The sequence below is a fragment of the Ambystoma mexicanum genome, chromosome 1p (genome assembly GCF_040938575.1).
Source record: "Ambystoma mexicanum isolate Mex_15411 chromosome 1p, UKY_AmexF1_1, whole genome shotgun sequence".
In the NCBI taxonomy this organism is placed as follows: domain Eukaryota; kingdom Metazoa; phylum Chordata; class Amphibia; order Caudata; family Ambystomatidae; genus Ambystoma; species Ambystoma mexicanum.
In genome coordinates, this window is record NC_090921.1 from 23,597,042 (window position 1) to 23,623,531 (window position 26,490).

General features: G+C 49.4%; 1 protein-coding gene across 2 annotated transcripts in view; it reads left to right on the plus strand.

Annotated features, from left to right (window-relative positions):
* LOC138564366 (zinc finger protein 583-like) overlaps positions 1–26,490 on the plus strand; it is a 146,440-nt gene that overhangs the window by 50,911 nt on the left and 69,039 nt on the right. For both annotated transcript variants that reach the window (XM_069642904.1, XM_069642905.1), the window contains exon 3: positions 1,751–1,861. In XM_069642904.1, the coding sequence (XP_069499005.1) occupies positions 1,751–1,861 (111 nt within the window). The remainder of the gene's footprint in view (positions 1–1,750; positions 1,862–26,490) is intronic.

Below are 26,490 nucleotides of genomic sequence, written 5' to 3' on the forward strand. Positions count from 1 at the left end.
TATGGTCGTAGCTTGTTCCCATCTGTAGATTTAGGATTAGATAGGCGTTTATCAAACCCTTATGTGAAGTACAATAAACACCCTGTGCAGAAAAGGTGCAGGCGACATTGTATTGTTTTACTTAAAAGTCTGGGGGAAGGGAATCACCCTTTGGAACCAGGGAATTCTCCTTGGAAAATACTTATCTGTTGGATTTACTTATTTGCTTTTGATCCTGAACACGTTTTGCCAATTATAGGTCAGAGACATTTCCTTGCACCCTCAGTTGTTAATTTCTGGTGTGAGGACCAGATTAGAATGTTTTGGACACCAGGACAGTTTATATGTTTAAAGATCTGACACAGACTGATCAGCTTTAGTTTTAGTTTCTTAGGTAGGGAAACTCTCTTTGGGATCGGGATAGAGAGGCCTTCATCCAACCCATTTCTGTTTAATAAACATGTCTGATATTGAGAAACCTACAACTTTTGTGTCTGCCTCTCATTTCTGACCCCTCACAAGGATGTCCAGTCACCAAAGCAACTATTGCAAAATGGATTATCAGATGCATTGAACAATGTTACGTGTTGTCCAACGAAACTCTTCCTTTTACATCAAAAGCTCATCCTGCACTTAGGAAGGGAGCAACCATCGCTCATCCTGCACGTAGGACGGGAGCAACCTTCGCTCATCCTGCACATAGGACGGGAGCAACCATCGCTCATCCTGCACGTAGGACGGGAGCAACCATCGCTCATCCTGCACGTAGGACGGGAGCAACCATCGCTCATCCTGCACGTAGGACGGGAGCAACCTTCGCTCATCCTGCACGTAGGACGGGAGCAACCTTCGCTCATCCTGCACATAGGACGGGAGCAACCTTCGCTCATCCTGCACGTAGGACGGGAGCAACCGTCGCTCATCCTGCACGTAGGACGGGAGCAACCTTCGCTCATCCTGCACGTAGGACGGGAGCAACCATCGCTCATCCTGCACGTAGAACAGGAGCAACCATCGCCTTGATTGCTAATGCATCATTGGAAGCAATTTGCAAAGCAGCAGCATGGAGCTCTAGCCGGTGCTCCAGATAAGAGTTTGAAGTGGGAGTTTTTTACTTCCTATTTCTTTTTTTAAGTGTTTTTATTATTTACTGAGAAATTGTCTTTTTGTGGCTTGTATATGCGAAGAATCATGCATCCATACATCCTCCCCACAAGACAGAAAACTAACAATTTGAGGACTTTGATGCGTGAAGGAGCGTGGGTGATAGTACACTTAGACTAGGGATTGTGGCACCTGTTGACACCTTATCGAATTTCAACACAGAATAAGATGTAACACTCAGCACCAACCACTAGATGTCTGCCCATGCACAGCGTGAGATTCTATGCAGATACAAAGTAGCATCAGGTCATGTATTCTTTTACACATCGAGTGGATTCAAGCAACACAGGCTGAAGTCACCAGTAATGTCCTGGGGAACGAGTGTAACGCCTGAGCAAAGGTAATGCCTTTAACAATGTTGCCTGCACCTTGTCTGGACAGTAGATACCCCCGCCCCTTAGTCTATAGCTATTAGTACCGCAGCACCATCAGCATAGAGCAGGTGTTCCTGGAGTACTAATCCTGAGAGACAGATGCTTATTCATTTGTATGCGTTAACAAAATGGATTCTATTGAAGTTAGTTTAAAAATGACACATATTGGTTCATATTTCTCATTGAATTATGCAATGGTCTTTAGATAAATTCATCTTTTTCCCCCAAAACAGGTCCTCTTATTGCTACAACGGTCTGTTCATTAAGAGCAAGAGAAAAAGAAAAGTGGGACGCAGTTGAGGACCAGAGCCGTGAGAAAAGGCGCAGGAGAAACGTGTCCCTGAGTGAGTAGATGATATGACCTGGCTAAAGCAGCGCTTGGCTTCCTTTCAGTCTCTGCGCGCGCAACTCCACACATGTGCACACAACTTTATCAGAAGGACATGTGTGTTTGGGGGATTGTCCAGGAGGACACATGCCAGAAAGTAAACCCTTTGGGCCATTCTGCTCCTAGGGCATTGCTTTCAGAGTGTTGAATTCAGTGCTTTGTGAGGCAGATGGTTTGCCCCAGAGGAAGAGGCACTTGCCTAACCGTTAATCAAAAGTTTTACTTATCTCGCGGTGCTTTAACCTTCGACCCCACCAAACCTTTACTTTCATCATGTAATTCGTAACCGATGATCATCAAAGCAAGTGACTCTGCAGCTTTTTGCTTCTTGTTTAAGGGAAATGTATTCCTGATGTTATGATTTCTATGTTTCTCTCTAATTGAAATATCTACGCATTGGCTGTTGCATAACAACAACCGTCAGGTTACTGCATATCAACAGCCAGGTTTCTTCATATAGAGCATGTGTTTTTCGTCTGAGTGCTTTCTTGGTGTAAGTATCAAGTCATATAACACTCCCAGTAGTGTATGGAGCCCCCCTGAATGACCAATACTAAACTGACTGTGAAAGTCTGTGCAGTGCTTCCTGGCATAACCTCATTCAGATATGTATAAGGAAAACATTTTCAGTGGTTCAAAGCATTGCTCTAAACTTCAGTATACACATCAGGGTTTGAAGTGCAGGGCAGCTGGAAGCTATTTAGCTCCTGCTTCTAGCCAAGGGGAGCCTGGTTAGCTTGAAACCAACAGCTAGCTTCCAGGAGCTACTTTTGGCTCCTCAGGCCAACTGGTGTCTTCCAAACATGCAAATGAGACATTGGGCCTCATTACGACCCAGGTGGTAAGTTACCGCCTGGGTCGTACCTTTACCACCATGGCGTAAACTATGTTTACGCCATGGTGGTTGGCGGATTTACCGCCCCATTCCGAGGATGGCGGGGCGGTAAGTCCCCATTAACCCATTTACCCTTCCCCATTCCCATTTTTGCCCCATAGGGCATAATGGGAGTGGGGAAGGCGTTAATTACGCCACCGTAAATTACGGTGGCGTAATTAACAACAAGGTCCCTTAGCGCCATGGATTTTAACACCTGCTAAAAGCAGGTGTTAAAACCTCCATGGCGCTAAGGGACCTTGGAATCAGGCAGTAAGGGTCGGCGCTGTTTACGCCGCCGTAAACCCCTTACCTCCTGGGTCCTAATGAGGCCCATTAACCTTGAGTAGATAAAAATGTTATAAAAGAGGAATTAGAAAACATCTAATATACATTTAAACACAATGGGCCTCATTATAAGGCTGACACTCCCGTAATCAAGGTGGCCGTTACGGGACCGCCCCTCTTCATTACGGGAGCGCCGATTACAAGCTTCCCATTGCGGGACCCGGATCGCAACGCCTGGTAAAACCAGGCTTGCTTTCCGGGTCCCGCGAGGGGAAGAGGGAGGTAATAACGGGCCAGATGTAATCTCCCGTTATTACCTCCCTCCCCATTCCCATTGAGCCCTATGGGGGCTCAAATGGAAATGGGGATGGGTTCCTGCAAGGAGGAATGACCGGGTCCTCCTATGTCGGAGTAACCCAGTAAGTCCCCATTGCAGGAACCCAGTAATGGAGCCCAGAACAGAGGCAGCCATGGAGCTAATAGCTCCATGGCTACCTCCATTCTCGTAATGAGGCCCAATGGCTCATACAAAATGAACACAAAGTTTAAGCAGCATCTCTGGTACCTCCTGGTCCCCGTGTGGTAGCACCTGCCTTCTGGGTGATGCCCGACACCCAGGAGCTGGCTTTAGCTCCCGCTCATCGAATCTCAATTTTGAATCCTGCACATATATAGTCGATATAACACAACCACACAGACACAGGCGCAGCTTCTTCAGGTAGGTGGCTTCATTCCCTCTGATTGCCTTGTTGAGCTCGGTGAGCTTTGCAGTGACTGCGGGGCATGACACAGCCACACAGACACAGGAGCAGCTTCTTCAGTTAGGCGGCTTCATTCCCTCTGATTGCCTTGTTGAGCTCGGTGAGCTTTGCAGGGACTACGAGGCGTGACACAGCCACACAGACACAGGAACAGCTTCTTCAGTTAGGCGGCTTCATTCCCTCTGATTGACTTGTTGAGCTTGGTGAGCTTTGCAGTGACTGCGGGGCATGACACAGCCACACAGACACAGGAGCATCTTCATTCCCTCTGATTGCCTTGTTGAGCTCGGTGAGCTTTGCAGGGACTGCGAGGCGTGAGCCACACAGACACAGGAGCAGCTTCTTCAGTTAGGCGGCTTCATTCCCTCTGATTGCCTTGTTGAGCTCGGTGAGCTTTGCAGTGACTGCGGGGCATGACACAGCCACACAGACACAGGAGCAGCTTCTTCAGTTAGGCGGCTTCATTCCCTCTGATTGCCTTGTTGAGCTCGGTGAGCTTTGCAGGGACTACGAGGCGTGACACAGCCACACAGACACAGGAACAGCTTCTTCAGTTAGGCGGCTTCATTCCCTCTGATTGACTTGTTGAGCTTGGTGACCTTTGCAGTGACTGACCTGCCCTCTGATTGCCTTGTTGAGCTCGGTGAGCTTTGCAGTGACTGCGGGGCATGCTACAGCCACACAGACACAGGAGCAGCTTCTTCAGTTAGGCGGCTTCATTCCCTCTGATTGCCTTGTTGAGCTCGGTGAGCTTTGCAGGGACTGCGAGGCGTGACAAAGCCACACAGACACAGGAGCAGCTTCTTCAGTTAGGCGGCTTCATTCCCTCTGATTGCCTTGTTGAGCTCGGTGAGCTTTGCAGGGACTGCGAGGCGTGACACAGCCACACAGACACAGGAGCAGCTTCTTCAGTTAGGCGGCTTCATTCCCTCTGATTGCCTTGTTGAGCTCGGTGAGCTTTGCAGGGACTGCGAGGCGTGACACAGCCACACAGACACAGGAGCAGCTTCTTCAGTTAGGTGGCTTCTTTCCCTCTGATTGCCTTGATGAGCTGGGTGAGCTTTGCGGTGAGCTTTGCAGGGTGTGACACAGCCACACAGACACAGGAGCAGCTTCTTCAGTTAGGTGGCGTCTTTCCCTCTGATTGCCTTGATGAGCTCGGTGAGCATTGCGGGGACTGCAGGGACTGAACCCACTCCCTCAATGGGATACAAAGAACTTGAAGGCACTGACAAAAGGGATAGGGTCGGCTCCTTCCAATATTTAGACAATAATGAAATCATGCATTGGGGAACGCACCTCTTTTAATGAAGCAAGTGATAAAGCCGCTGCAACAGTATGTAAATATGACTTGAGATGACCACAGGCCATAGGCTAACTGATGGCAAACGCAAGCCTTTGCCTAGTGACCACCTCGCTGCTTCTAAAGTCACAGACATTCTTCCATCCATCTGCGGCTATTGATAATATCTCTGCTAATGTCCCAGATGACGCAGGTGTGGGGACCAAAATGACTGCCTCTATACTACTGTTGCACGCGCACGAGAAGACCGCCTCCTGCAAAACTGAAGCCTCTTCAGATGAGCTTGATATTAAGGTGTCACAGGCTGGAAATGGTGGGGGAATTAGTACTAGTAATCCAGATAAAGTGAAACTAACTGCAGAGTGTGAAGTTCATAAAACCAGTGCAACTCGTTTAAATTGGAGTTTACTATGCACACCTTCTTTGCCATGAACTCCACGCTACCCGCGGAAGAGGATTATGAGCTTGGGTGCTCATTAAGCCCCCCTGACCACACTCAAGAGACATCCCCTACCTTAATCTTGTAGGGAAATCAGTCTAGCAGAATGCAGCAGCTTATTCTCATAGAATCAGTGGGAACCTGAGGGTATCCTCACTCCTACTCCCCTTGAATCCTCTTCTCAGGGGGCCAGGGAAAGACCATTGCTTTTAGATCCTGACCCTGGGGGCGGACAAGCGAGGGAGGATCTGCTGGGTGCCGGTCCTTAGGGATTGGAAGAAGGGTACCCTCAGGCGAGACATGGTATCCCCCTTTTCCTTATGAGAACCAACCTAACCCTCCCCTGGCCTTTAAAACAACTCCCCTAACTTTCCCCCATTCAACCTATTTACAATACTGGGACGAGGAAGAGGCGACTAGGAGCAGTACACACTGACATGTCATTTCACCACTCTAGTACTGGGACGAGGAAGAGGTGACTAGGAGCAGTACACATTGACATGTCATTTCACCACTCTAGTACTGGGACGAGGAAGAGGCGACTAGGAGCAGTACACACTGACATGTCATTTCCCCACTCTAGTACTGGGATGAGGAAGAGGCGACTAGGAGCAATACACACTGACATGTCATTTCACCATTCTAGAACTGGGATGAGGAAGAGGGCTGTGAAACATCAATATACAAGTCAGGCAAGTCCCACTAATTGGGGTCAGGCAAAAGACTTACACCTGGAGACAATTGCCAGGCCACAGGTTTATATAAGTAGAAAGAAATCAGAAGGATGGAGAATCCAGCTGGGAGAGAGAACCCAGGTTGCCAGAATCCAGCTGGGGCAGGGAGTCCTGCACGCAGGAGACGGTGTCCCGTGTGGAGAAAGGAGCCTGCTCCATGAAAAGGGCACTGAGCATTGCAGGAATAGCAAAGGTACTGCAGCCTGACTGGGCTGTGAGTGGGACATGAGTTCTGCAAGGTGTTGCGTAATAATTGGTGCAGTCACACTGTGTAAGACTACATAACACTCATCAGCTTGTTATTGGGTAACCCACCTATTGCTATAGGTCTGTACTACACAAGTTGGTAGTGTGGCTGAGCAGCCAGGCCTATCTCAAGAGGGGTACATGTAAGCTGTTGAGCTGTACAAATGACATTCGTAAATTCAAGTAACACTTAGACTCAAGGTTTCAGTGATAAATAGTTATTTATTTAATTAACAACCATTTTAAAATAAGTATTCTTTAAAAAGGCAATTCACCGGCCGCCAGGGGGCGCACGGATGCAGAACTCCTCCGTGTGAGCTCCGCTCCCCTAACCCCCAAAAGTGCCTTGAGCCCCCACTTTTGGCCCCCCCACCCGAGCAACAACGACGGACGGAGCCCCCTGGACCTGGCCCCCGACTTCTGGGCGAAACTCCGACGAAAATCGGAGCGATTTCTCCTGCGAAATCGCCCCGACAAGAGCCGCCCCCTTCGGGCCTTCTACGCAGCACTTCCTCGGAGCGCCGACGTTGCGCGAACACGCGTACGGCCTACTCGGCCTCCCGCACTCCGAAGCATCACCCCGGTCGATCGCTGCCCCCCCTCCAGATCGCAGGAGAGCTTTCGGGAACCTCGCGGACCGGCTATCGACAGGTCGGGTGAGTGTCTCCCGCCCGCACTACGCGTGCGCTTTCCAGGGCCCCCCAGAGGGCGCCCCCATTTCTGAGTACAGAGACTGCCGGCAACACCACCCCGTCAACGGAGGGGCATCCCGGACCTGCAGGAGGCGAAATCCCTTACCACCCCCCATCCAGCAGAGAATCGCCCCCCCCGCACTGCAGAGCTTGGCGCGGAACTCCCTCATCAGCCAGGCAACACTTCGGACGGGGCCCTGCACCTACAAGCCTGACCCGGGCCTCCCCTAGCCCCTGAATGTTCACGGGCACAATCCAGACAGGCCCCAAAGGCCACACCGGCACAGGGCAGTGGAACCCGAGTGGCTGAGGATATTAGACCAGGGGCCACCACCGGAGACGAACAGTACGAACGGAGGGTAGTGCCCCTGATCCCAGGGCGTGTGCCTCCTCCCGTCGCCCACTCCCGCTCCCCGGGATACCCGAGTCACGCTCCCGTCCCTCACGCCGACAAGCAATCGGGACTTGGTGCTGAGGGAAAGGCCCCCATCATAGGGGCGTGTGCCTCCTCGCATCCACACACCGTATGAGCACCCGCAGCAAACTCGCCAGGTTTGCATACATCTCCCCAGATCTGGACCCCAATTCCGACGGAACAATGACGACTGAGCACCCCGAGGCGGGTACGGCGGCCACCAAAGGGGATATAGCCGCCCTCCTAAATGAGATCAGAAGCATGGGCGCAAATTTAGGAGACAAGCTCGACAGAATGACCCAGCGGGTCGATAACATAGAACAGAGGCTTGAGGGGGTCGAAAACAACCAGGCCTCGACCGATGTAATGGAAACCCAACTGAACCTCAGAATGAGCAACATAGAGAAGAGAGAGGAAGACATCCGACTGAAAATTGACGATTTAGAGAACAGGGAGCGCCGTAATAACCTCCGCTTTTTTGGAATCCCGGAGCGCGAGGGTGAGACAGAATCAGACCTTAAACACACCATAAATGATATCATTAGGATACTAGTTGCCGATGAGAATGTGGACGAGCTCGCAATTGAGCGGATACACAGAGCCGGTGGCCCACCAGGGGGCCCGAGATCTGTCCTCGCCAAGTTCCATAGATACCAAGACAGAACAAGGATTCTCACGAAGGCTCGATCCGCGGACTCCCTCACCCTCAGTGGGGCCAAGATAACTATCTTCCAAGATCTTTCCTCGCTCACGTTGGCTCTACGACGTCTCTGTAGCCCCCTCACGAAGTGGCTCACGGACCGAGGCACGAGGTACAGGTGGGGATACCCCTTCTCCCTCAACTTTGAGCACGAGGGCAGACGGATAGCGCTCCGATCCGAAGACGACATCCGGAACTGCATTGCGGAGCTCCTGGGCCCGGACCCGCGGGAGGAAACACAGAACGACTCGGCACGGGATGGAGAGAGAAGGAGACCCCAGGGCCCGAAGCGGAATAAAGTCAGGGGAGCAAGAAAATATAGACGTCCCAATGACTCCCCGGACGTAAATGGATGAGACGGCACCCACCCGTCACTTGCCCTGAAGAATCTTACTCGGGACCCACGGGCCAGGGAGTTGGTACTCGGTGGTGGGTCGACGTCATGGGCCCGCCGGACACCCTATATTGTGCACTTTCTACTGTTGTCATTACTGAAGATCGACCGGCGAATGACGTCCATTGTACCCACACGTATCGTTGAATTTTCTTTTCTTTCTCTATTGTATACTTAAGATAATTGTTCTTGTTGCTTGTTATCCTGTGATTGATGTTCAGCAATCAAATGGGGGGGGAGGGGGGCTCAGAACCATGATACGCTACCATGGGGGGAGGGGGTTGCGAGGCTATAACCCTCACAGGCGGTCCGCCGAAAGGCCGGCTGAGTGCATCTGGTCCAACGCGGACGCCATCCACTTCAAGACTCAGTTTCACATGGGGTTGAAAGATGCAGTACTTAGATTGAAACAGAGAACACTGGGTATGATGAACAATACCCGAAGGGAGGGGGAGGGGGGTGGGTCGATCGCAAATTCGATGCCTCGCGAGGCACGAACCATTTATCGATGTACTTCCACTGTGGCAACTAATTTCCGAAGACGACGCGACACACATGATGAACACGCTACTTGCAACAATGTCCACGAAAAGTAACGTAGCAGGTGACAGGTACAGCACCCTTAAAATCGGCACTCTCAACGTCAAGGGCCTCAACTCCCCCACCAAGAGGTCTCTTGTATCTCGGGAATTCAAGAGGGCAGGCTTGGACGTCCTCTTTCTACAAGAGACTCGATACTCCAGAGGAGAAGAACGGAGAGTGTTACATCCCAAACTAGGCTCCGAGCACTGGGGTTCTGGCCCCTTGAAAAAGGCGGGGGTGGGCATCCTGATCAACAAGGCCCTACAATTCGAGCTAATGAGATCCTGGTCTGACGTGAGCGGAAGAACTATTGTCCTGGTGGGCAATATACAAGGCACCGCTGTCACGCTCGCATCCATCTACGCACCAAACACCGGCCAATTCCGGTTTCTTCACCAAACGATCCCTAAGGTTATGACTGAGGCACAAGGCGAAGTAATCCTGGGTGGGGATCTCAATACGTGGATGGATCCTGAACTCGACAGACAAGCTGGCGACCCCCCCACAAACACTCCAGTCATCGGCGCACACTCGAGGGCGGCAGATCTGATGGAGGTATACAACTTAACAGATGCCTGGAGACACCGGAACCCGTCACGCGTGGGCTACACCTTCTATTCGACCCCACACGCCACGTACTCCAGGATTGACTATATATATCTAACGCCTGCACTCACAACGGCAATGACGGACACCGATATATCTCCGGTCACCTGGTCGGATCACGATATGGTGACGGTCACACTGGATCAGATGGCCCTCCCCCGGAGGTCAGTCAAATGGCGCTGCAATGAATCGCTTTTCAGAGACTTGGCTTTTCGAGAACAACTCGAACAGGACATCACCCACTATTTTGAGGAAAACAACACAGGTGACATCTCCACGAATACAGTCTGGGAGGCGGGCAAAGCCACCTGGAGAGGGGTGCTCATCAGAGAAGGTGCGGCCAAAAAAAGGGAACGACAATTGATAGAGAATAGGTTACGGACTGAAATCACCCATCTAGATCAATTGGCACAAACCGCGACTACGGAGAGGCTACACAAGATAGAACAAGCCAATGCCAAAAGGGAGGAACTGCGCCAACTCGAAACTGGAGCCATTGAGCATCGACTCCGATGCCTAAAGCAAAGGCACTATGAACACGGTAATAAGGCGGGGGCACTACTCGCTACCAGACTCCGAGGCCAGCGTCGCGAGAGGTGGGTGCCCGCTATACAAGAAGAAGAACCACCCAGAGTCTGCTGCCCCCCCAATATCCCTGAAGCCTTTGCCACGTTCTATGAGAAGCTCTACACCTCACAAGATGCCCCTGGCCTGGAGGCAATTACGGATTACCTGTCGGCGGTTACCATGCCTTCTCTCCCAGCCGATATTGCACAGGCATTGGACTCCCCCATTACAGCAGAGGAAGTTGAATACGCTATTAAAAGACTCCCGACAGGAAAAGCCCCTGGGAATGACGGTTACACGGCAGGATTTTATAAGACCTTTCAAAGTACCCTCCTCCCCTTTATGGTTGAACTCTTCAATAACATCCTTCATACTGGAGTAGCCCCCGCGTCCTTCTCGGAGGCCCTGATAGCAGTAATCCCCAAAGAAGGAAAAGACCCGAGGTATTGTGCCTCATATCGTCCGATATCACTGCTAAACATCGACGCCAAAATATACACAAGAATCCTCACAGCCCGTCTAGAGACGCATATGCCCTCGATGATCCACAACGACCAGGTCGGCTTTATCCAGGGTTGACAAGGCGCTGACTCCACTCGTAAGACCCTCCACCTAATACATGAATCAAGAACATCTCCGGATATGCCAACATTGCTCTCAATCGACGCGGAAAAAGCATTCGACAGGGTCGAGTGGCACTTCTTGGAAGCCACGCTGAAGCATATAGGCCTCGGACCAGTCCTCCGTCGAGCGATCAAAGCTGTCTACTCGACCCCGAAAGCCTCAGTGATGGTGAACTCCCAATTTTCGCGCTGGTTCCCACTAACCAGAGGAACGAGACAAGGATGCCCCCTTTCGGCGATACTCTTCGCGCTGTCCCTGGAACCACCAGCCAGAGCTCTCCGGGCGGACTCTGCTGTGGAAGGTATCCGAGTGAACGGAAGGGAATACAAGTTGGCCCTGTATGCGGATGACATCCTGCTGCATGTACTCAACCCCCTGTCGTCAGTCCCTCGGGCGATCCAGCTCATCGAAGAATACGGAACACTATCTGGTTTCAAAATCAATAGGTCAAAGTCCATCCTCTTCCCGCTTAACGTACCCTCCCCTGAACAACAAAGGGAGTTGGCACACCTCGGCCTGACCATACAGGAATCAACGCTGCGCTATCTGGGGATCAATATAACAAGAGATCTTACACAGCTCTACGAGGCGAACTTCCCCCAGCTCCTAACTGCCCTAAAGACTGACCTACTGAAATGGAAGCCGCTCACAATCTCCTGGATGGGACGCTTGAACGCTATCAAGATGGTAAGCCTCCCACGCTTTCTGTATCCGTTTCAGGCCCTTCCAGTCACGATCCCAGAACACTTCTTCAGACAGGTTAAGAAAACCATACTCGACTTCCTCTGGGATGGGAGAAAACCACGAATAGCGTACGATGTCCTGATACTACCGAAGGAGCTCGGAGGCGTAGGTCTTCCAGATATAGAAATATATTATCAGGCAACGCAATTGAGGATCCTGGTCCCACACCTAAGAGACAGGAAGGACCTCCAGTGGGTCCAGCTGGACAATAACTTTCTCCGCAACGTCACCCTCGCAGAATGGCTATGGGTCCCCAGGAACAAGCTCGTAAAACCACTACGTGAACACCCGATACTGAGCGCCATGTGGAACATCTGGAAGAAGGGTAAGGCTATGACAGGAGTTACAACATGGCCCTCACCCCTGAGCCACCTCTGGTCACCTGGCATCCGTGAGAAGATCCCCGAACACGCCAGGTATCAAGCCTGGTTTGATGCAGGCCTAGAAAGAGTCGGTCAGCTGTGGAGGAAAGAGAAATTCATATCAATTTCGGATCTGGAAGACGCACTCCAAATTCACCCGATCCCGACCTTCCTGTACCTACGGCTGAAAGGGGTGCTCTCAAGGGAGGAATGGAAAGCCACCACGCGCAGAGATTTAACGCCCTTCGAAATAATCTTAGACACGACCACTGCGACCAAAGGGTTGATATCCAGGATGTATCGAGCTCTGATCACCAAGGACCGTTCCCCGATCCTCCGCCTCAAAGGAAGGTGGGAAAAAGATTTCGGCAGGGAGTTTGACCAACAGGCCTGGGACCGGATATGCCACACGCCCGCCAGAGTGTCTATTGCTACTCAATACAAACTGCACGCTGTAAAGCTACTCCACCGTTGGCAGTATGATCCGCTTAGGCTTTCAAAGATGTTCCAAACCTCCGACCCCAGATGCTGGCGCCATTGCGGAGCGAAGGCAGACTATTGGCACATGTGGTGGGGGTGCCCTAAAGTGCGCATTTACTGGCAGGAAGTTCTAGGGTGGATCAAGCGACTAGATGGCATAGACAGAGAACCCTCCCCCCTACTTACGTTGTTCGGTCTTGAGGAGGACGATGACGAATTGGTTCATGTGAAAGGACTGGTATCCCCCCTCCTACTAGCGGCTAGGGCGGCCCTAGTTATAAAATGGAAATCCCCACGGCTGCCAAACGAGACAGATTGGCTGAAAGTTGCCACCAATATCTACACAATGGAGAAGATAACGGCGGCCCTGCACGACAAGGCCGCGAAACACGAAGAAGCGTGGAGTGACTTCGCAAGTCATTACATGTCAAGACCGAACGCCCACCCAACACTTAGCCAATAAAGGCATTCACCAACTGCCTTCCATGATGTATGAAGAATGAGATCCTTATCGTCCAGAGGTCCGTGCCTGTCACACATCTGATCATGCTACCAACGATTCACGATTCGCAAAGACAACGACTATCAGATGTTGCCGCGTCGCAAGTTTCTTCAGACTATAGCAATCATCACGCCACGGAAGCGTTAGGAGCAATAAAAGGGGAGGGAGGGAGGGAGGGAGGGAAGGGGAGTTATATAGTTCACTCGTCCGGAGTGGACACACGCTTGACTGTATTGTCTTTGTAATTACGCTATTTGAATCTGAACTGGGAGAAGATGCAGTAGCGATATACGGTTCCTATGTATGTTTGAATTTGCTTCTTGCTCATGATTCACCTTTGCTGTTTAAAACCAATAAAGTTAAATTTAAAAAAAAAAAAAGGCAATTCATGTAACAATGTAAATGTACTTTAAAATTACTTTTCAGAATCAGAACAAGTTAGTGGATAATCTTTGGATATGCTTCTTACACAATTCCTTCACCCTGAGGCGACTTCAAGTATAAGGACAGTAATGGCATTTATATATCACAGTAGTTATACTTTGCAGATTCTGAGGTTGCAGAAAGGAAAGGTTTAGGGAAGGAAAAAGGTTTAACAGGATATGTGAGGACACCAATCTTCCAATGAAATCTAGTCAAGCCTTTCCCAGCAGTAACAGTTTAAAACAAGTTAGCACCTACGAGGGGCAAACAATATCAAAGCCAATGGGCTAGAGGAGTCTGCAGGGCGCTAGGACAGCCAAAGTCAATTTGAAACAGTCTATGAAGCTGAGGCACTTCTTAGAATCAAAGTCTTGCACAAAGTTAGAGAGTTAGTTAGAAAATCACTTTTAGGGTCACAAGCTGTTAAGTCTGTGGAAAGACAGTTGGACTCCACTTTAAACGTGACAGTGTCCCTATGAAAAGCAGGGGCTACAGAATGTCAGATAATGTGAGGAATCACATTAAAGAGGAGGTTAACAAAATACTTGGCCTTGGAGTCATTGAACACTCCACAAGTCCATGGGCTAGTCCAGTTATAATAGTGCCAAAAGCAGGGACCAAGGAATGAAGGTTCTGTTTGGTCTATAGGGCCTTTAACTCAGTCACCAAGTCAGATGCCCATCCATTAGCACAGACAGATTAACTGGTGGATAGACCTGGAGCTGCCGAGTTCCTTAGTGCTTTGGGCTTGACATCTGGTTATTGGAAAATAGCCATGACAGACCATGCCAAGGACACAACTGATCTTTCTGCCCCAGAAGACCTGTATCAGTTTAAGGTAATGCCTTTTGGGCTGCAACATGCACCTGCCACATTCCAGAGAATGGTTAACCATGTCCTGAATGGGATGGAGAACTCCTGCGTGGCATACTTGGATGACATTGCAGTGTTCAGCACCACCTGGGAAGAGCATCTTCTCCGTCTGGAACAAGTGTTGCAGGCCTTTGAACAGGCCTATCGGACCATCAAGGCAAGTACATGGCAAGAGTAAGTCCACCGTGGGCATGAGGTATGGGGGCAATAGAGCTCTTACCCTGGAATGTACAGGCTGTACAAGACTGGACCTCCCCAACTACTCCGACACAAGTAAGAGCCTTCTTAGGCCTCACAGGTGTGATGAATCCTAGGGTGTCATCACTCCTTTTCCAATGGTGAGCTCTCACCTTGTGGCTGGGGGGTGGCAGCAGCGGCTACCTGATCCTGACCCTGAGGGCAGATATGAGGGAGAATTACATGGAGGGGAGGCAAACCCCAAGGGAGTAACATGACATCATCGGAGGAGACATGGTATCCCCCTTCATTCCCCATGCTTCAATGGCATATTGCCATACCTCCCCTCACCCACCTAGGAAGGTTACTGAGAACACTTCTCCATACTCTGTACGCAAGTCATCAAAACCTGACTTACCTTTCAAAACTACGCTTCCAGACTTCTCATACAAGTCATAAAGAACTGACTACCTTTTTCCGAAATGCAAAAGTACTGGGATGAAGAAGTTGAGCCGAGTAATGAAGATCAATGGAGGCCAAAAGCACAGGCTGTGCTCTAGTTGTTGCAGGAAAAGACAAGTTTCCAGGAGATTCAAACCAGCAGACCAGCTAATACGGAGACGCTGGCTGGAGAACTCTAGTCCTCTCAGTGTTGACTGAGAGACTGCAGGTCTGGTGCAAGGTCCGTGCAGCCAACCGGCTCACCAAAGAAACCGAGAGGAAGTGACCACAGAGAACAGTACACTGTGAGGATCCCAGAAGCAGACAGGAAGCTTCAGAGCATTTGCAGTAACGGAAAGCAGCCTTGGCACCGCATGAGCCCGGAGGGATGCCAAAAGGAAGAGCTAGAACTGCAAGAGGCACAGAAGCTACGAAGTAGAGGCGAGAAGGATAAGAGCCAGTGAGTCCACCCAAGGGAAGTGGGGACACTGGGATGTGTGTTCCGTGTTACCTGTGCAGGAGACCGTGGATCATTTCTATTGCAGTCTGTTTCTACTTGCTATTGTTGGAGGAGGAGGAGCTATTGGCCGGCAGAGCTAGCACCAGACTCTAAAAACACACTTTTAGAACGGAGCGCGCGCAGTGTGTGCCGAGTGTGCTCTGTGTTCGGTGGACGGCTGGACCACTGTGTGCCTCAACAGAGCCAGTAATACAAAGCTGCTGTATATTTGCTTGCTTTTGTACACGTGACATTTTAGCTTCTTGTATGCTCATTTGAACTACGAACTGAGTCGATCAAAAGTCTGATAATTATTGGTTCATACTGAATTTGAATATCTATGCGTATCGACCACGGACAGCATTTACTCTCATGACACTAATGTTCCTCGTAGTGCTATGTTTAATTACAAATGAACTTGATGTAACTTTGCTGATTAAAGGGGAGCTGTCAATGTTCTTTTGAGCTTTTTTCTCTGAACTCTCGTACCGGCTGGTATACGAGTTGGATAACTTTGCATCTTTGCGGTAAATGCAGCCATTTTGAACATTTGAGTATTCGCGGGAGTGTGTGTCGGAGTGTGGAACTTTCCAGGAGTTATCCAGAGGAGTCCATAGCCTTCTAAAGCCCGCGACACGCTCCTCCCATTGGAATGTGGCTCTAAAACTGTTTACTAACTTAAGAATAAGTTGGATCTTCAGCCTTCAGCCCTGCCTACAGTGGTGTGAATTTGTACTGTAAAGTATTTGCTGTGATATAACTGTACTCACCTTTGTTTGTATAGCATAAATATATGGCGATCTGTCATACCTCAGCCTAGTTCGATACAGTGCCTTTTACCACTGCAACTGTCATTGGAGACCTTTGGGACGTGGTGACTGTGGAATGTTTGTCCTTTGAACCACGCCATAGGGTGGATGTCGGGCTTGGTTTAAGTAGAGAGAGTACCTTGTTGAGGGACAGACAGATTCCCCCTGAGTCGATTATAATAAAATAAATTGAAGGCAGATATAATAATATATGGTGGTTGGGTTGAGGAGCGGCATGTGCCTGAAAGATCAGGCTCTGCCATTTAAGAAAATGATGAAGACTATGGATAGCGTGAACAACGCTGAAATCAATTTGGTTAAGACACTACATAAGGAGGATAAAACAAGGTTGGGATATGATTTGTTGTGAAGTTGGGTCTACTGCTTATGGGGTCAATAAGGCCTTTGTTAAAGGGGACGATATTAAACGATGTAACTACCTGGGCGCAAGTGCATCATGGATGTATTTTGAATCAGGCCATGTTGAATAGTGGTTCACTTGTGTTGGATGACCATGGGAGGATGGACAAACCAGTGCCTCTTTCAGGGGACGCCTCCTGCTCCTTAACACATGTTGATCCAGATGACCTTTTAAACTGTGTAGACAATCATTTTGTGTCTGATGTGTCAATCCTAGCTCCTGTAGTGATGGCTGAACTGGGAAAAAGAGTGCCATTGTCCATAGGGCCACCTACCACATGATCAATGTTACCACCTGCGGTGGATGAAGTCTGTTTATATAACAAAACTAGTGCACCTCCAGTGAGCTTGGTGATGTCAACTTTAACTAATTTGATCACAGCTGTTCCTTTAATGCTTCGTTTGATACTCACTTTAACCAACCACCTAAGTCGAAGTACAGTGAGAGTGCCATTTTTATTTGATGGATTGAATGAAACACAAATAGGTCAGCAAGTTTTGGACTCTAGTCAGAAAGCCCAACAATCCCCGCCGGTGGGAACGAATACTCGCCTTTTTGAGCCAACTCCCATTGATATCTGCTCCTTTCCAGTTTTAACCAGAATTCTGAATTTACTGGACAAGGGGCATGATATTAGTCAATACAAAATTTGCGATGTCAAATCCTCATTAGTTGAAGTTCTTGCCAGAATGAGTAAGATGGAGGGTTTTATTTTGGCTTGGAACACAGAAGCGGAATAAAGGTGAAGCATCAGAATGGAGAGAAAGATATGTGTTACCATGCTAGACGCAGTTGAGTGGCAATGACATTCGCTACTCCACTACTCATACCACTCAGGCATCACAAACATCATCAGAAAGGTCCAACATAAAGTTAAGGCCGCTGCCTGAGATTAAATCGTGATACACCTGCGTGTATGCAGACAGATCCAGATGATAACCAACAAGAAAATAGGGGAGATTTATGGGGCATAGTTAATTCCAATGTGGCCAAACTTGCCTTAATAGAAATGGATATAAAGGCGTTACTGAGTTCAATGGGAGGTGGTGTTGGGTCAGTATCGATGCAACCTAGGGAGTATCAGAACACAGAGGAACAGGAATTTCTTCCACCTTACAGTCCAACGCCATTTGGAGATTTATTGGAGCAGAATCTTGGCATATTCGATTTGGCGGTGGTCGATATTCCGATTTCTCAGCCTGAACTGCTGGAGTCTCCATCTTTTATGATTTTAACTCGCGTAGAATTAGGCGAATGAAAAACAGAGCTAGAGGAAAAGCTAACAAGAACACTAACGACTGCAATAACAAAAAAATAAACCTATGCAAGCAGTGAAAATTCAAGGACACAATTCTGTGGTTAAACATCTATATAACCTGCCTTTAGTAAATGAGAAACTGACCTAAATATAAAGGATACGAAGATGGAGCGGGCGGTGGAGATACAAAAGGAAGGGAGGAAAAGTAAAAATGTCAGGGTTGTTTCTACTAAAATTCAAATTTGTCGTATAAGACCACTGATGAGGTCCTTGTGGTTGAAAAGAACAATGACTCACAGGTTGATTTCATGGGCCTTCCAAAGCAGTTTATTAATGGTGGGGTGGGAACCAAGCAAAGTAAACTGTCTGCTTTTTTTTCCATCTGCGCTGACAAAGGGGGAGATCTAGTAGCTGCAACCTTGGGAACAGTCTCAAAACAGAATATTTCTCACATACATATCCTGCCCTTTGGCATTAAGTACATTAAACTCAAAGGTCATAAGCACAGAGGTTATGGAGGTGGCTCCAATTCAGATTGATGCCCCAGTAGCCCTATCCCCAGCCGCTTCTCAAAGTGTCGCATTACCAGAGTCTTATCCCCCAAAGATCATGGGATGACAAACCTACTTGAAAGTGAATGGGGCGGTTAGAGCTAATAGATCATGCCAATTGGATATTTTTAAACAAATTCCAGTCTTAAGATCTCTGATGACATAGCGTGGATCACTTTGCCACAACACAACAATAACAATCGAATGTTCTGTGGGCTCCGATCGAATATAATATCAAAGCCATTATGGCAACATCGCCAAGACCTGATGAATTTGTGTTATTTACTCTGTGTTATGAAATCCTTAGATGAAGCCAATTAATTTATATCATATCGCATACAAATGTCCCCTGAGGTTGCCGCTGACTAGTAGTTGGAGAACATACATTGGTAACAATTGGATCGGTGGAATATCAGATTGCAACTCTAATGAAAGGAAGGCAGGATTGGTCATGGGTTGAACCAGCATTGAAACAATCATGGCCATACAATGTGAGCTGTCACAATCCTAGCAGTCAATCAATTAGTATAATGACTTGCAATGTATGCAAGTCTAGGAATTTGTACTCATGGTTTTATAGCCCTCCATATTGTGAGAGACCAATGATCATGATATTTCAAGAAACAATGGTGGGATTGGAATTTAAACTCAGTGGATATGAAACTTATACCTGTCCGACGAATCAAACCGATGACGGTCGTCCAAGTGGGAGGCTTGCAATTTCAATCGATAGGAATTTAAAAACATAAACACAACTGTTCCACTCCTCTAATGGCTTGCTAGCTGTCAAAGTTGATTTTGTGGAAAGAGAAAAATACACAATCCTATTTGTAAACTTGTACTGGGACCACGTTAGAATTAAGTTGAAGGAATTCCTATTAAAAATAACAAAACCTCTTGAGGACTGGGCTATACTCTATCCCAATAGTGGAATCATCATAGGGGGGGATTTTAATTGTGATTGTTTGGAGGGCCACAAAACTAATAATGGATCGATTTTGAACAATGCAATCACGAAGGTTGGTCGAAAGGGCAGTATATGGGATACCTATTTTGCTGACTGGGAGCTATTGCAATTGGATACGAAAGACGGAGATCATACTTTCCTATACACCGAGCACAGAGGTCGTTTATATTCTAGGATAGATTATTTCTATGTGTCCACATCAATTAAATGTAATTTTGGCAAGTGAAAATTGTAGATCCCGGCTTAGGTGTCATATGATGCTGGAGTTTGATCTATTAACCCCTTAACTGCCAGGCTATTATGCAGGTCTATGCAAAAAGGACAGTCATACTCATCCTTGGCACTTAAGGGGTTAAAAAACACCTGTACATGAGATCAATCCTACAATTTCATACCTCGACCATGACCGTTCAGGTCCTTCTCTCAGATGGAACAATAGGATATGTATAGATTTTGTGAATCTATTGGGCACAGAGGTTTATACCTCTGGAGTCCTTAATAGCATAAACTTGGTCCCTTGAAATAAGGCTGAAATCATTTCTGAGATTGTTCTGCAGTGTTTAAGGACAGTTGTTGGATCATTCAGAACAAGATACCTGAAACCCAATCGTCATGCTTCTAATAAAGCAGTTGATGAGTCTAAACACATAAAATAGAAAGATTAGATCTTTACAAAAGCGAAATCTCTCTTATGATGAATACATATTAGAAAAAAACGCATATGCCAGGCCCATAAGAATCTTGTTAAATCCTTAAGAATTGGTATCTATGTAGGCGACAATCAGGCTATGATTAGAAATCTTTGTAAAAACAACTTGAGGCCATTTTAGCCCACAATGAATAAAATGATTGGTCAAACTAGAGGGAATATGGACTCTCTCATTGGAGAGGAGGTGTGGGTTAATTACTTTACAAAAAAAATCCAAATATAAAAAAAAATCAAATGCTGTTAACGTTTCAAGGAGAGTGAGATCCCTGTGAAGGAACTTGTCTGGTAGGACCATGTCCTTGGGAAGAGGATGAGATTGTTTGGACCATCAACAAACGTAATCCATCTAGCGCTGCTGGCTGTGACCACATTCCCGCCTTGTGGGCCTCTATTTTTTAAATAAAATTTTATAAAATATTTTTTTCTAACTGTATTCCAAGTATATATTCAAAAAGGGTGAGCCTCTCGATCCTTCTAATTACAGACCCATAGCTCTTACGGATGCCTGTTCAAAGGTATTTGCTGTTCTAGTTCTGAGGGATTTGGAAAGTGTAATGCTGCAATTAGACTTTCTATCACGCTTTCTGGTGGGTTTACTTAAAAGAATGGGGACTCCACTTAAAGCAAACATAGTGGCACATCTGTTGGAGACAGTTAAGCACAGTCAAACAGGTCCAATCTGTATGGCATCGTTAGATAGGGCCTCTGTGTTTGACTGTGTAATTAGGTCCACCTTATAGCAGAAACATCTGAGATATGGACCCTCATTACAACACCGGTGCTAAACCATGGCGCTATTAGCACCATGGTTGGTGCCGGTGTTGTAACGAGTCCGCCATGGTGAAATGGGGAAATACCGCCCCATTCCAAGGTTGGTGGGGCGGTATTTCCCCATTTTACCATGGCCCTTCCCCATTCCCATTTTTGCCCCATAGGGCTCAATGGGAATGGGGAAGGCGGCAATTACGGTACCGCAAATTGCGGTACCCTAATTGCCTGCTAGGTCCCTTTGCGGGTCCCTACTTTAACGGCTGGTCCAGACCAGCCGTTCAGGTCGGGTCCAGCAAAGGGACCTCGTAGTAAGGTGCTAAGTGGTTAACGGCGCCGTAGCCTTTTACAGCGCCGTTAACCACTTAGCGCCTGGGTCGTAATGAGGCCCATGGACTACCAGTGAGCTTAGTATAGATGGTGTCAATGCTTCATCGTAATACCTACTATTGAATCCGGATCACTCAGGAAGGCTCCCTTACAAGAAAGATTCCGACGTTTGCAGGGGTGAAGCAGGGCTGCAACATGGCTGCAACTCTGTTCAATCTTTATCTTTGTGATATGGATGAAATATGGACCAGCGAAATAATCACTCCTGTGAGATTGGTGTTAGGAATCTGGGATGGAGGAGAAAGGGCATCAGGAGACGGTATCTCCGTGCATGAACTACATTGCCCAGCATTCCTTGAGGCATTTTGTAGTTCGTGCTGTGCGCACGTGTTGTCAGCTGACACTCATTAGTACAGCTTATAAAGGGCCAACGGCGCACGGCAGGTGTGACTGATTCTGAATTTCGGGGCAAAGCCATGCCGGAGGATTAGGAGACTGCTGACACTCGCTGGGCCATATTTGTAGGATTTCCTGAAGGATAATGCTGGAAACTTTCACGCCAGGTGCTCGGTCTCCTTGAAAACAACACGTTCCTTTTGCAGCGGGTGAAAAACGGACTCACGCTGCTGTTACGAGCCAATACAGATTACGTCCGGGAAGTCTTGCGAGCTTCCCGGTCGACAGATAAGTGCTGCATTTATTTACTATGCAAAACGCTGCTGTTTTTTGTTCATTTACTGGTTTGCTATGAACGTTGACTGGCATTTTCAGGCAGACTGTGATACAGGGGTTATGCGCAAGTCCAGCAACACAGAACAAGTAGCTCTGGCACTTAATTTTGGTTTTCATTAATACAGGCGTTTGGAGGACAGTAAACCCTCTCGTGGTGCAGTGTTTCCAGTGCATTGAACTGAATATGCAGGGGGGAGACAAACTATGACAGTCCAAGGGCTGTGTTGTGATATGTGTCGACCACTGTTTTGTTTCTATGGGCCTCATTACACCTTAGGCAGTGGACCAAGGTGCTATTAGCACCTTGGTCCATGCCGGTAAAATAACGGCACCGCCTTGGAGGAAAGGGGAATTACCGCCCTATTCCAAGGTTGGCGGGGCGGTAATTCCCCCTTCCCCCATTGCCCTTCCCCATTTTTGCCCCATAGGGCTCAATGGGAATGGGGAAGGCGCTAAGTACGGTGCCACAAATTGCGGCACCGTACTTAGCACCAAGGTCCCTTTGCGGGTTGGTTTTTAACGCCTGCTAAACAGCAGGCGTTAAAGTACCAACCCGCAAAGGGACCTCGTAGTAAGGCGGTAAGGGTTTACCGGTACCGGTGCCCTTACCGGTACCGCTAAACCCTTACCGCACTACGTGTAATGAGGCCCTATGTCATGTAAATGTGCAAAAGCTTGCCCTATGGGCCATGTGTGATGGTTTGTTCATGTTGTGAACTAGTCCCATTTACATGTTTCATCCTGCTTGCTTACACGTAGTCCATGCCATGTGTGTGCCTGTATAAAGGGGTACTATATAAATGTGTGGTCAGGAACCAGTACATTAAGACCTGTATTAAGAGGTTTAGGGTGTTTACTGGAAGTAGAGTTTGGGTCTATGCTATGTTAAAGGTACTAGATAGAGGAGGGTTTTTTCCTGTTGCTTCCCCTGTCCTATCCACACTAGCAGGGTAATTCATAGAATTCAGCGCACAAGTAGCGCACGCGGCTGGCGCACAGCGTGCGCGTGCGATAGTCTGCGCCAGCCGCGTGCGCCAAAACCGAATCCGGCGCACAGCGTATTCATGGATTTTAGCTTCCCCAGGCAGCCGTGGCGCACAGTGGCGCAGCGACTCGCTGCAGCGCCAGTTACGCCCCCAGGAACGCCCCTTGCGCTGGGAAATCTCATAAAAATCCCAAACCAGCGCAAGGGGCTGCGCTAACCCTGGACCATCACGGCAAGCGGCCCATGCGATTTTCAAGGGTGCGCGGGAAGTTTCACACGTCAAATCCCAGGCTACGTCCATTTCAGGGGTGCGCGGGAAGTTTCACACGCGAAAAGCTAGGCTACGGGAATTGCAGGGGTGCGCGGGAAGTCCCACACGCGAAAAGCCAGGGTACGTCCATTACAGGGGTGCGCGGGAAGTTTCACACGCGAAAAGCTAGGCTACGGGAATACCAGGGGTGCGCGGGAAGTCCCACACGCGAAAAGCCAGGGTACGTCCATTACAGGGGTGCGCGGGAAGTTTCACACGCGAAAAGCTAGGCTACGGGAATTGCAGGGGTGCGCGGGAAGTCCCACACGCGAAAAGCCAGGGTACGTCCATTACAGGGGTGCGCGGGAAGTTTCACACGCGAAAAGCTAGGCTACGGGAATTCCAGGGGTGCGCGGGAAGTCCCACACGCGAAAAGCCAGGGTACGTCCATTACAGGGGTGCGCGGGAAGTTTCACACGCGAAAAGCTAGGCTACGGGAATACCAGGGGTGCGCGGGAAGTCCCACACGCGAAAAGCCAGGGTACGTCCATTACAGGGGTGCGCGGGAAGTTTCACACGCGAAAAGCTAGGCTACGGGAATACCAGGGGTGCGCGGGAAGTCCCACACGCGAAAAGCCAGGGTACGTCCATTACAGGGGTGCGCGGGAAGTTTCACACGCGAAAAGCTAGGCTACGGGAATACCAGGGGTGCGCGGGAAGTCCCACACGCGAAAAGCCAGGGTACGTCCATTACAGGGGTGCGCGGGAAGTTTCACACGCGAAAAGCTAGGCTACGGGAATTCCAGGGGTGCGCGGGAAGTCCCACACGCGAAAAGCCAGGTTACGTCCATTACAGGGGTGCGCGGGAAGTTTCACACGCGAAATCCCAGGCTACTTCCATTTCAGGGGTGCGCGGGAACGTTTCACACGCGAAATCCCAGGCTACGTCCATTTCAGGGGGGCGTGGATAGTTCAACACGCTACTCCGATCGTTGGGTCTTCACAGGTCTTCCCTGTACAGCCTCCACGTCCCCTGCATGCAGTCCACACCACAGGGGATTACCCTGCACACCTGCTCATGACTCCCACCCCCCAGCAGTCATGGGGCACCCTCCACCAGGCCCCCACCCATGTCTCCCACCACCCCCACCCCCCAGCAGTCATGGGGCACCCTCCACCAGGCCCCCACCCATGTCCCACTCATGCCTCCCACCACCCCCACCCCCCAGCACTGTGGGGCACCTGCCAGCAGGCCCCCACTTATGTCCCAGTCATGTCTCCCACCACACCCACCCCCCAGCACTGTGGGGCACCTGCCAGCAGGCCCCCACTTATGTCCCACTCATGTCTCCCACCAACCCCACCCCCCAGCAGTCATGGGGCACCCTCCACCAGGCCCCCACCCATGTCCCACTCATGCCTCCCACCACCCCCACCCCCCAGCACTGTGGGGCACCTGCCAGCAGGCCCCCACTTATGTCCCACTCATGCCTCCCACCACCCCCACCCCCCAGCACTGTGGGGCACCTGCCAGCAGGCCCCCACTTATGTCCCACTCATGTCTCCCACCAACCCCACCCCCCAGCAGTCATGGGGCACCCTCCACCAGGCCCACACAGATGTTCCCCTGCCAATAGGAAATCACAATACAGATCCCAGGATCCCATGGGCAACCACATCCCACCCCATGTCACCCCAGTCCATACACACATCCAAGGTACACATCCATTCAAAAATCAAATACCCATTACATGATACATAACCAATGAGCAGTATGCGCATGAGTCCAAGTCCGTCAGACTCACACAATGGCAACACATGACTGTGAAAACCCAGATTGTGACAGTCAACAAACCAATGAGAGAAGTCCACACAATAGAATCAAAAGAAAAATGTATTAAAATGTAAGAAGGAAAAGAAAAGAAACACCTAAATGAATACACAAAGTAACAGGTAAAAAACAAAAAAAATCAAATGAAAGGTGAAATCCAAAAGAACGGGTGCAAAGTCAATCAAAATGGAAATCAAAATCAAACACATTGCCCCATGGTCCAAATAATAAAATCGAAAATATCCACAAACTATGTACAAAGATGATTGTCCGGGTCCAATATCCCTAAAAACCATAAAATGAAACCTACCCAAAACCTAACTAATGCTAACTATATACAAAAAACGTGGGCCATTGTCCAATCAACCCAAATAATAAATAAAAATAAAGGAAACCTACTATCTACATAACTATATACAAAGGCGGCGGGCCAGTCCTGCGGCTCACTGAGAGATGTTATGGGCCAGGGCATCATCGAACTCCCTTTCTATCTCCCCGAGGCGTTCATCCTCAATGGCCCCGAGGGCCCGCAGGGCTGACGCAGTGTCCACCTCCAAGCCCCTGCGGATCTCCTCGAGGCACTCGGCACGCCTCAGGGCCCTCTGCATGGAGTCCACCGCCCTGACCATAGCGAGCCGCCCCTCTTCTGCCCGCCGCCTCTCCGCATCTATTGCGTGGCCTAACCGCTGCCACACGGAAGACACATTCTGTCCAGGGTCCTCCTGCCCTCCAGCCGATGGCTGCCCCTCCGATGTTGATGGCCCCGAGCCATGACGCCTCCCACGTCGCTGCCGCTGCCTCTGCAGCCACTGCCTCTGCCAGCACGACGGCATCCAGGCTGATGGTATCCACCGACGCCGTCGTGCACGTGCCCTGCCTGATGATGCCGGCACATCCTCCACCTGCAGGGGTCCAGTTGCCATGGTGTCCACACCTGCTGGACCACCGACTCCCGACTGTGGCAGGGATGGGATCCCCACTGAGCCGGCTGCATTGGTCGGGGCAGGTCCACAGGGGGCCCTGGTGTCAACTGGGCCGGAAGACGGCAAGGAGAACGACCGGCGCATACTTTACACAGAGGAGGAGATGCCCGACACATTGGCCATCACCTGCAGAAAACCCGCGGCAATGGCAGATCCCAACTGGGCCACGTCGGCACGGTGCTCTTCGTGATAATGTGCGTGCTCCTCCCGGGAAGCACGCACGTCATCACGAATGACCCCCGTGCGCAACGCGACCCCAATCAGG